Source organism: Silurus aristotelis, assembly GCF_946808225.1.
Source record: "Silurus aristotelis genome assembly, chromosome: 21".
NCBI lineage: Eukaryota > Metazoa > Chordata > Actinopteri > Siluriformes > Siluridae > Silurus > Silurus aristotelis.
In genome coordinates, this window is record NC_139594.1 from 21142786 (window position 1) to 21155054 (window position 12269).

General features: G+C 42.2%; 1 protein-coding gene across 1 annotated transcript in view; it reads right to left on the reverse strand.

The window, feature by feature from the left end:
* Positions 1-5650, reverse strand: part of LOC310716607 (uncharacterized protein) — a gene marked incomplete at its 5' end in the record, with an annotated part of 49451 nt that extends 43801 nt beyond the window's left edge. The window contains 2 exons of the mRNA XM_083523891.1: positions 1004-1075; positions 5505-5650. Of these exons, the coding sequence (XP_083380017.1) occupies positions 1004-1075; positions 5505-5650 (218 nt within the window). The remainder of the gene's footprint in view (positions 1-1003; positions 1076-5504) is intronic.
* Between the last annotated feature and the right edge of the window lie 6619 nt (positions 5651-12269).

Sequence of the window (12269 nt, forward strand, 5' to 3'; positions counted from 1 at the left end):
CATATCATAAACACTGAGCTACGCCGTACCCATATATTGTGATCAATTGGGCCATTTCCTTGCTGTCTAACTGCTTCAGCCAGGAGGGCTTTAGTGTGTATTTTAACAAGATTCCCGAAAAAACACCGGGCTCAGTAAAGTACTGAAAACATGTATAAATATAAATTTGTTTTATCTGTTGTTGCTATTGTTGCTGTTTTTGGTTCCACTGTAATGGAAAATATTTACATGAATGAATCTCCACAAGTCTTAGCATTAGGAAAAGAATATAGTAAGAGTTGTAAATGTATAAATTAAACCTCTATTTCAAACCCTGATCCATACCTGTTGTTGTTGATTTTCTTGTTGTTGTATTAGTTGTTGTTGGGCACTCTGCAATAAAACCAATTTTATGAATGAATCCACAGAAGTCTGGCAGATGCCCTTATCCAGAGCAACTTAACATTCAACTAATTAATTCAACTGATCAATTGAGGGTTAAGGGCTGTGCTAAAGGGCCCAGCAGTGACAGCTTAATGGTGCTGAGATTCAAATTTATGACCTTTTGATCAGTAATCAATCATAAACACTGAGCTATGCCTTTCCCATATATTGTGGATGATCAGGCCATTTTCTTTCTGCTTCAGCCAAGAGGGATTAATTCTTTATTTGTACAGGATTCCCTAAACACTGGGGGAAAAATCAGTAAAGTAAATCATTTCTCAAACGTGCATAAATGAAAATGTTATTACTTGTTGTTGTTTTTGTTGGTTTCTCTGTAATGAAAACAATTTTACATGAATTAATCCGGAGAAGTCTTAGCATTTGGAATAATGTAGTAAGAGTTGTAAACATATATATGTGAAAACCCCTATTTCCAACCGTTTTCCATACTCTTGTGACCTGGGGAAGTGTATGTCATTCTTGTGCCAGCATTTACTAGTGTTCCACTACCAGCCACTATTCTATGGCATGTACCATGTAGGATGTAATCCAAGTGACCCCAACTTTTCTATAATTTTACCTGCTCTTTAGCCATTTAGCATCTGACAAATCTTCCTCTAAGCCCACCCCATTTTGAGAGGAGGCTATGCAGCTGTGTCAGGCCCATAAAAGAGAATTGAAGGGAGTTGAATTTCTATTCATGGAATTCTGGTACCCTATATATGTCGAACAACCTCAAATTATCTTATTCATACAACTAAGGGTTAATCAGCTTGCTCAAGGGCACAGCAGTGGTAGCCTTATTGTCCTGGGATTTGAACCTGTGACCTTCTGATCAGAATTCTATCATAAACACATGTCTTACCTATATGGTGAGGTCAATTGGGCCATTTTCTTTCTGTCTGCCTGCTTCAGCCAGGAGGACTTAAGTGTTTATTTTAACATGATTTACCACAATATGGAGTAATGAACACTGGAGTAAGGATCAGTAAAGTAAATTATTACTGAAACATGTGTATACATGAAAATTAATTTACTTGTTGTTGTTGTTGTTGTTGTTGTTGTTGTTGTTTTTGTTCTTGTTGGTTGTGGTGGTCTGTCCTCTGTGATAAAACCAATTTTACATGAATTAATCCTCAGAAGTCTTAGCATTTGGAAAGTAATGTACTACAAGTACTAAGCGAGTAAAAATACGCCTATTTCTAATCCTGATCTATATTCTGGTGGCCTGGGAAACTGAATTTCATTGTAGTGCTAATGTTCACTAGTGTTCCACTACCAGCCACTATATGAATGAACTTGAATTCATAATTATAATCATCTAATTCATACAACTAAGCAGTTGAGGGATTAGGGCAGCTTTGTGGTGCTGGCATCTGAAATTATGAATTTTTGATCAGAAATCCAACGTCTTAACCACTAAACCCCTTTCCCATTTATTATAGTCAGTTTGGCTATTTTCTTCCTGTCTCTTAAGAGTTTATTTTAATTTGATTCACTACAAAACACTGGAGGAAAGATCAGTAAATAGATCATTCCTGAAACATGTGTCTGAACATTGATTTAGTTGTTGTGAATGAATCCTCAGAAGTCTTAGCATAAGGAAAATAATTTACTTTACTAAGAGTTATGAGCGTATATGTTAAACCTGTATTTTTAAACCCTGATGGTGACCTGGGAAGTGTATGTCATTCTTGCACCAATGTTCACTAGTGTTCCACTACGGCCATAATACTATGGAATGTACAATGTAGGAAGTAAATCAAATGACTCTTTGTTTCATCATCAGCTAACCTGCTCTTCAACCGGCCAGTTCATTTACATCTTCTCAGTCTCCCTCCCTGTTTTTGCTTAAAACTCGCCATGTCTGTCAGACCTCTCAATACACATGTACAAGCTGGATAGATACACAGAAATGTATTGCATTCATCATAAATAAAATGTAATTACCTGATTTATAGCCTGTGGTTATTCCCACTGCAAAAGAAAAAAGGAAAAACATTGTTAAGAACATTATTACAGTATTCAAATTATGAAGTTTTAACATTTGGAAAAACGTTGTCCTCAGAGTCTCCAAACATTGGGAAAATTAAAACATTTTAGGAAAGTGTCTTCCGATTAGTTTATTTTATTTTATATAAACCTTGTATAAAACTAAGTATAGGTAGCCTTCAAGAACACATGTTATAAAATAAGAACACAAGGACATCTTTCTCATGGCTGTATTAGGAAATTGTAGTGAATTAAACAGTATGAATGGGAACATCAAACTTGGAACTGATGTCAAACTGCGAGCCAAAGTTGGGAAAGCACAAGGAAATAGTCTTCTGAATTCTGCATTGTAATTTTGTGGAGGTCTTGTTATTGAAATTGTCAATTTAAATGTTACATTTAGTTAAAAAATTCTTTTCCCCAGTATATGGAGAGATTTTAGAAAACTAGAATCTTACCATAAATGATCAGCACACAGAGTAGTATTTGGTACCTCATCATGTATGAATGTATTAAAAACACCTACTAGTTGAAAAAAAAAAAACATTACACATGCATTATTATTTGTGAATTATTATTAACTACTATGATTACTATAATACTATAATACTATAATACTATGATATTTATATATATATATATAAATAAATCATAATTTTCTAACATAAATGACATTTTCATTCAAATTATTACAATTATTTTAATAATATAAGTACAAGTTACCCTCATGCATAAAAAACTCCTAACGATAAAAATATTTTATTTACTTACCTGCAGTCAATGCAAAGAAAAGAAAACTCAGAAGTCTCTCTCTCTCTCTCTCTCTCTCTCTCTCTCTTTCTCTCTCTCTCTCTCTCTCTTTCTCTCTCTCTCTCTCTCTCTCTCTCTCTCTCTCTCTCTCTCTCTCTGTGAGTGTACTGAAACCTTTCCTACTCAACCTGTACCTCTGCTGTAGCAACATCTTTATGCTCAGCATCATTATTTATATGTTCTTAAAATGAATGTGGGTGGGCTATCATTAATAAGGAATCCAGAAACAATGTTCTCAACCAGGTTTTGGGCAGGTTTAAAATTTTCACTTCCTGGAACCTTTAGTTACTTAACTAACTTCCAAATTAGTTATTAATAGTATGAGGTAACTTTTGCATATCCAGATAAATAGAGATAATGGTGTGTATTTTATATATATATATATATATATATATATATATATATATATATATATATATATATATATATATATATAGTGAAATCATTCTGTGAAGATGTTTTCTTGAATATCTTTCTTTACTGTGTCATACTTAATCTACATAAAATTAAGAAACATTCTCTAATGGCATGATACACTGTCATTTGTCATATTGAAATATATTGTGACATGTATCCACATGTAGAAAATGAATGCTTGTCTCACATTTGCTACCTGCTTGTGTCAACATACCTTTTAAAAGAAATTTTTTATGTCATCAATATTTTAAGTCTTTTCTGAGACGGATTTCTATAGTTGGAATTAAAGTGTGTGAGATGAACTCTATGAAAGCTCTGTAGAATTCTATATTGTATTGTATCACCTATGTGACTTAGCTCTGCAGAGATTCAATGCTTTAAAAATCTCTCTGTAGAGATTAAATGCTTTCATTTTTAGAGTTATAATGAATTATTCATATTTAACTTCAGGAATGAAGCTCTGATTAACACCCACCAGCAGCATGTTATTCCTTCTAACTCCATAGTCTCTCTTCCCTCTTGTCTGTAAACTATGTTTATGCTTATTAAAATATTATTTATTGTAAATACAATTTGGAGGTGAATAAATTGCATACTGAATATGAAATTCTTCTTTTTTGTCTCACTATATGTGGTGCTAAAAAATTAATATGTTCTTTTTTAAGTGTAAGTTTGTCCCTGATGAACAAGACGGTGGCAACTTTGGCAAGGAAAAACTCCCCGAGATGGCATAAGGACGAAGCCTTGAAAGAAACCAGACTCAAAAGGGAGCCTCATCCTCATCTGGGTTACACCGAATGTCCATTTATTACAGATAAACGATGTTGCGGGGTGCAGTGATGGTGATCAGAAGCAAACTGTATCCCTAAGTCAGTGTAGCAGACTAAAACTACAGTTCAAATTTTTTACACTAAAATATGTTTGTTTGTTAATAAATCTGTTCACTAAGTTCAATACAGCCCTCATGATTAATTTTGTAATCGAATTTCAGTACACAGTTGGACACAGACACTGTGTGAGAAGATTTTCATGAACGATCTGTAAATGTATTTATTGTATTGTATCATTTATGTGACTCAGCCCTGCTCTTAAGCCACTGCACTTATAATTTTGGTTGCCTTGGAATAAGCTTTTAAAACCCTTTCACAGTCTCTGTCTCTGAGTAACATTAAATTGAATCATTGAAAATAATGTTTTATTTTACTTTCTGTTTACATTACATATTTTAGAAGTACTAAGTGTGGTCACAAATATTCATTCCACCAAGACAGGATCCACACCTTATATTCTATTCAAAGTGAAGATCATTCAGTATAAATAGGCGTGTCTCCTGATCGTTGAGATATAAACCTGCACTCCCACCGGTTTTTTGTGAATAACACAGATTTACAGCCTTTTTTCCACAGTATTGAACAGGCTAAAAAGTAGTTGAGCGAATGATTATAAATACATATACTAAAAAAAACCTATAAAGGATCATAAGGTTTATATTTGAACAAGGCATGTTTTTTTTGCATGTATGTTTCTCTTATGACACTAAAGTTTCCTCATCAGAACTGCTGTGACTCATTTCACACTCATCTCTGAATATCATCATTAAAGGGAGCAAAATTTATTACATGCAGACATTTTGAAGAACAAATATTCTACATGTTCCAAATGTTCTTCACAGTGTTAAAAAAAAAATATATAACAAAATTATTTGTTAAAAACAACAATGTCTTATTGTCCTGTTGTCACGCGGCGAATGCGGAGACGGAGGCGGAAGTAGAAGCAGGCGTGTTTAATGAAAACAAAAAGGCAGAGCCAACACAAAACACCCGCAGCGCGGGATAATCCGGTAAACGGCAGTTCGTAAATACTAGATCCACGGCGCGTGAGGAAGGAAGCGCGGCGAGGAGGCATCGACGGGAAAGCGTCGGTAATCCAAGGTGCGCTGGGGAAGAGGCACGCTATCGTGTAGAGAACGCGGAGTCCGGGAAGGGACGGAGCGTAGCAGGAGAAGCATACGCGAAGAGAAGCACCACCGGGAACCTGCACAGAAGTACACACACACATACACACACGTACATGCACAATAACGGACCGCGTGAGGGTGTGAGTGTGGGGTTTATATAGGTGGTGTGATGGCCACGGAAATGAGCCTCAGCTGCTCGTCATGAAGCCCGATTGCGAGCAGCTCCGAGCGGGCGGGGCACGCACGCGAGCAGAAGCGCGATGCGTACGGGAATCCCGGGATATGACAGCCTCCGAAGGGGGCGTGGCAGAGGGATTCCGGACACCCCCCCCCCCGAAGGGGTGGCACCAGACGCGCCCAACCCACAGAACGCCCGGAGGGCCGGGGCACTCGGAGGAGGGCCTCCCTGCTCGTCCAGGACCCGAAGGGACCCGGCTAGAACTGCCCTGGAGCCGGGGAAAGCCGGGAAGGACCCGAAGCTGAGGGACCACCCCTGTGGACAGCCGGAAGTTGACCACGGACACAGCAGGACCCAGGACCGAAACACAGCTCGACGCGGCGGCCAGGAACGGAGTACAGCCCTTGACTACGACCGGAAGTGGGGAGACTTTACCCACGGAGGCCAGGAGCCGAACCGAGCCCACCGTGGAGGTCAGGAGCAGGACTACGCCTTCCGTGGAGCCCGGAGGCGGGGCGACGCTCTCGGCGGAGACCGGAAAGGGGAGGACATCCACCACGGAGACCGGGGACTGACCAACAACACCCTCATGGGAGACTGGGGGCGGAGAGACACCCTCTGTGAAGACCGGAAGCTGCGAGACGTCCTTGCCGGAGGTCTGGACCAGAGCCTTCTTACCCACGGGGATCTGGAAAAGACAGACAGCCGGAGGCGGGGGTGAGCAGTTTGCGAGGCTTACCGGCTGGCAGGCCGGAGACGGGGCGATGTACCCGGTGGTCTTCTGAGGCTGAGCGACCCCCACGGCGGGGAACCGGAACTGGACGGTGCTTACGCCCCGACTGGAGGTTGGAGGACGTCTTTGGGGGAGTCAAGAGGCTGAGCGAGACCCTTGGTGGACCCCTGGAGTGCTATGTCCTTCTTTGAGGAATCCGTCAGACCGACTTCACCTTCTGTGAGTCTGTGGGGAGAGACGTCGCCGTTGGAGGAGCTCGGGAGCGGGACGTCGCAGTGGGAGGAGCTCGGGCACATGGCGTGGTCCGGAGAGAAGCCCTGGGGAGTCGCTTTGTCTTCTGCAGGACTGTGGGGTGAGCTGGGGCGCTCCTTGGGACCCTCGGGAGCATATTGGAGCCTGCTGGGCAGCCTGGGAGCGGAGAGGAGCTCGCCAGGAGAGCCATGAACGAAGCCGAGCACTCAAGGAGGTCCGGAGGCAGAGCCAAACCCTGATGGAGGTCCTGGAACCCGGCGGTGCTCTCCTCGGGACTCTGGAGCGGGGCATTGCACTCCTCGGGGACTCTCTGGAGCGGAACCGAGCTCTCGGGGACTCTCTGGAGCGGAACCGAGCTCTCGGGGACTCTCTGGAGCGGAACCGAGCTCTCGGGGACTCTCTGGAACAGGGAGGAGCTCACGGGTTCGCTCGGAGGCAGAGAGGGGCTCACGGGTTTGCTCGGAGGCAGAGAGGAGCTCACGGGTTTGCTCGGAGGCAGAGAGGAGCTCACTAGCGAGACATTGTCTTCTGAGTGATCGTGGGGCGAGCCTCAGCTGCTCGTCATGAAGCCCGATTGCGAGCAGCTCTGAGCGGGCGGGGCACGCACGCTAGCAGGAGCGCGATGCGTACGGGAATCCCAGGATATGACAGCCTCCGAAGGGGGCGTGGCAGGGGGATTCCTGACACCTGTCTATCACCCTGACTGTCCTGCCTCTCTCACTCTTTCATACAGTGTTTATCAGGAAAGGTCGATTTGGGAAGATTTATTAGTGATAGTATTTTAAAAAAGGAAGCAGGAAACAATGCTACAATGACTGACTTTAAAGAGAGAAATTTATTGAAACTGTGAAAGAATACAGACATAAAAAATATTTTTCCAAGTTTACCACAGAATCATCCTATAGGCCAAACTACATTAACTAAATAAAACCCCTAAAATTTTATTACAATTATTACTTCATAAAATAATTAATTTGAAGCTTTAATTAAATCAATGAATTAATTAATCATAAATTCTGATTAATCCCCAAATTTCAGTCACCTCAAACTCACTCATTTAATAATAATAGAAATAAATATAATCATAAATACAGACATATGATTTGAATAATGATTATATAGATACTTTATGATTCAGAAGTCAGAAATGTATTAACAGATAAATTAAAAGCAGTAAATCGTTGCTCTTAATGTTTGCTTTCAGAGAACGGTTCCTATGCTCAGGAAATCAAGGAAAGGAAAGTTCCCTTTAGAGAACTCGAGCTGCATCAGAACGCTTCCGCATTGCTTATACATAAATCACTTGTGAAATACAACTAACGGCATGAAATTGAGGCATGCAACAGAACAATGATCTCAAACATAACAGCAAAAAGGCTAAAAAGAACATAGAATCAAGGTGTTTTAATGGCTCAGTCAAAGTCAAGACTTAAACGCAACAAAAAAATGCTGTGGCAAGACCTTAAATGAGCTGTGTATAATCAAAACCTAATGAACTGACGCAACGTTACAAGGAAATAAGAGCTAAAATTCCTCCACAATGATGTCAGTGACTAATAGTCATACATAAGATGATTATTTATTGCTGCTAAAGGTGGTTCAAGGTGTTGAATCATGAGATGTATTTAGTTTTTCACACATGACTTTTTTAATTTTTTTGCTATTGTAAAATAATGTCATGTTTTGTTATATGTGAGACTGTATTCAATGTACCTAATTCTAAGGACCAGATGATTTTAATATGTCTTGATTTTAAGAAGTTCAATTTAAAGAGAGTGTATTTTTTTAATGTGACTGGAATAAGAAACAGAAAAATCTCTTAAAACAAATATTTTGATGTGTTTAAGTAAAGTCAGATATCAGACAACAGCTGAAGCAGCTTGAGATAGCAATACATTAAACATTAAATGTTATTTAGTGTATAATTCTACTAGGACAGGGGGGGCCAACCAGTCAGAGACCGAGAGCCACATTTTTTACTGTGTTACCGCAAAGAGCCACATCATACACATGGGCACACATGAACATCACCCATCCCTTCCTCTTACACACACACACACACACACACACACACACACACACACACACACACACAGACACACACACACACACCTCTGCTCAGCCAGATTTATTGTAAATGTCACACACCAACATAATGACAGAAATTGACTCCTACAGTTCTAAGACCACAGGACAGTCATTTTCAACAATGAACATTATGTGCACTGTCTCACACACACAAACTCTGTTTAACCAAGTCCACAAACAAAAATATAATCATTTACAATAGCGTTTATCTTTTACTATGCATGTTACTTAGTGGGACTTTTGGCATTCCTTGCCTTGAACAATCCCCTTCAAATCTGGCACATATTCCGTTGTTGCCACTCGAAGCAATTCTTTCACATGGGTGTCAGTCAGAACAGATCGATGCTTTGATTTCATGTGTTTCAGGGTAGAAAACACAGACTTTGTTTGTGTGGTTTTTTTATGTGCGTGTTCACTTCGCTTGAGTTCAATACGGTATTTTCGTCAAATGCGCATGTGCGTGAGATGCATATACTGAAGGGGTGGGCAATTAATTTTTACAAGGGGCCACATGAGAAACCTGAATTGTGTCAGAGGGCCACACCAACGATAATATTTTAGGGATGCACCGAAATGAAAATTAAATTCAAAAGGCAATGAAATCCATAATTTTTTGTGTTATGCCTTTTGCCTTGGCACCATCACTGGAAAACTTTCCTGCCTTTTCAAAAACGTCCTCTACAGACGGAGTGCGCATGCTCGGATTGACTTTACTTTTCTGCGCCGCGTTCTTCTCATATTTAGAATGGCAATCGGGATGTTTGGATTTCAGGTGATAAATTAAACCCGACTTGGAGAAACTCTTTGCAGATACACCCCCTCTTGAAATTTCAGCATTGCATGTTTTGCAAATCGCTATCCGCACACCGCAGACATGTTGCTCTTATCCAGATAACCGTGTGCTGCTGCGCTTTTTTATTGCATCATTAAAATTGTGTTTCTGCCGTGTTGTTTTGGTAATTTAGGTATTTCGGCCGAAAATCTTCGGTGCATCCCTGTAATTTATGATTGGCCTCACGCGGGCCGGACAGGGACGTACAAAGGGCCGGATGTGGCCCGCGGGCCGTAGTTTGCCCAGGTCTGATATACCACAAAGTTTCCCAGTAGGGGCTAAGCTCATTTAAGTCTTAAAAATACTGCATTGAACTCAAGCGAAGCGAACACGCACATTAAAAAACAAACAAACACAAACTTCGATATGAACGTAAGAGAACCAGCCAAAGAGCCGCATGAGGCTCGCGAGCCGCGGGTTGGCCACCCCTGTACTAGGACCACAGGAAGCTTGAGAGAAGCTTTTAAAGTAGAAGGAGGGAGTTATTATTCAACAGAACTCATAGCTCTGAATAGGGTTGAGCTTTGTGTCAATGCTACAGTAGATGTCTTACGATTCTGGTACACACAGGAGAAAGAAATCTTTTCTTTCTGTAAATAATGTCCGCTGCTGTGTTCTCCCCTAGGATTTAGTTCTCGTAGATGATATGGGTGCCGTTGGCCTGTAAATATGGTTGAAAGTTGAGGTTAAATTCATGTTTTTAACATCTCTGACTTCTTGATTAACAAATTTAAACCAATCCTAGTTGCTTTGACAGCTGGGTGTACCATGGGATGTGTGCCACATATGTGACTATTATTCTCAAAGTGGAAAACCAGTCTGTCATTTTGGACTGTTCCTCTGCATATGGGGTTCATATTAGGAAATACATCTTCAAACAGCTGACAGCGGGACAGAGACATGCTGCCAGAGCTGCCATCACACATTTAAGTGGGATCTGATGAAAAAAAAAAAGTAGTTGGTCATGGATGGTATTGTGGGAATTAAAGCTTCCTTTCAGGAACTCGAGTTGCGTCACAATGATTTGGGAATGCTTCCGAGTTGTCCACGCTCTGAATCAATCTGTTATCTGTCCAATGGAAGGCGTGACCGGCGGGGTGATGTCATGACCAGGAAGCTATAAAAAGCACATGGAATGAAGTTGGCACCAGCTTTTGTTTGTTTATTAAGTGCTCTTTGTCACACAGCCTTTGTGTGGCTTGCCTGGAAGCCGAGCACACTAAGTCGGTTCTTGAGGAAGCAGACTGTGAGCACTGCGCAAGCATGTAAATGTGATTAATACCGCTCCCGGTGAGCACTCTTCGAGGAGAGTGCTCTCACTCCTCATGGTTCTGGTCCCACTTTATTTTTCATCAGTACCTCCAATGCTGCTCTCATGGGGCTGTTTGGTGGGTGCAGCCCCTAACCCAACCCAGCACCTCCCCTTAGGGGTGCAGAAATAGAGCGTCACGATGCGCTCGCCCCGACCAGAATTATGAAGGCTGTGGCCCCTGAGGGCCACCAAGGTGGTAAAGACCATTCTCCAGTCCAGAACTCCCTCCACAAGAAGGTCATATGCCGCGAGATGGCGTTTGTTCACTGTGTGGTGCGTTCAGCGCAGGTTTAGTGCTTGGAGTTCCTTAGGAACAGTTTGCAAAAGGGTTGGCTGGGTCCACCTTCAAAGTCTATGCGTCTGCTGCTTTGGTGTATTATGCCCCGTAGTGGGGCATTCACTTGGCAGAGACACGCTTTTGACGCATTTTCTCCATGGCACCCAGAGGCTGGGGCTTCCGGTGCAACCTAGAGTGCCTGGGTGGGACCTGGCTTTTGTGTTGGAGGCTCTATTTGAGCCCCCCCTTCAAGCCCCTGGCCGAGGTTTTATGGAGGCATCTCACAGTCAGGACTGTGTTTCTGCTGGATATCTGCTCTGTGAGGAAAGTAGGTGATCTTCAGGCCCTCTTAGTGGCCCCCTTTTTTCTGGAGTTCACTCCAGGCATGGTCAGTGCCTTCCTGCTTCGTAGAGTGGGTTATATGCCCAAGGTCCCCTCGGTCATTAGGCTTCAGGCATTCTATCCTCCTCCATTTCAGACCCCAGAGAAGGAAACTGGCTGTATCCGGTGCGAACACTGGACACTTACGTCCATAGGACAAGTCTCTAGAGGAAGTCGGAACAACTGCTTGTCTGCTAAGTCTCTAGAGGAAGTCGGAACAACTGCTTGTCTGCTACGGTCCTCCGAGGAGAGGCCTCCCTGCTAATAAGCAGACTCTCAGCAGGTGGATTATTGGTGATATCGCATGAGTCATATGAGTCCTCTGGTCTCCCCGCTCCGTTCAGGGTGTAGAGCACACTCGACACGGAATGTGGCAGCCTCTAAGGCTTGGTCCTCAAGACATCTGTGACCCTGCGGGCTGGTCCACCCCACTGACCTTAGTCAGGTTCTATAACCTCGACCGCTGTGCCACTCCTGGTTCTTCTGTCCTTCAACCTAGTTATTTTCATACACACTAGTCAGGGACTGGTCAGTCTGTCCGTATTGAACTCTCGTTCCCAAAGCGTTGCGACACAGCTTGAGTTCCTAAAGGGAAAATCTCTAGGTTACGTATCCAA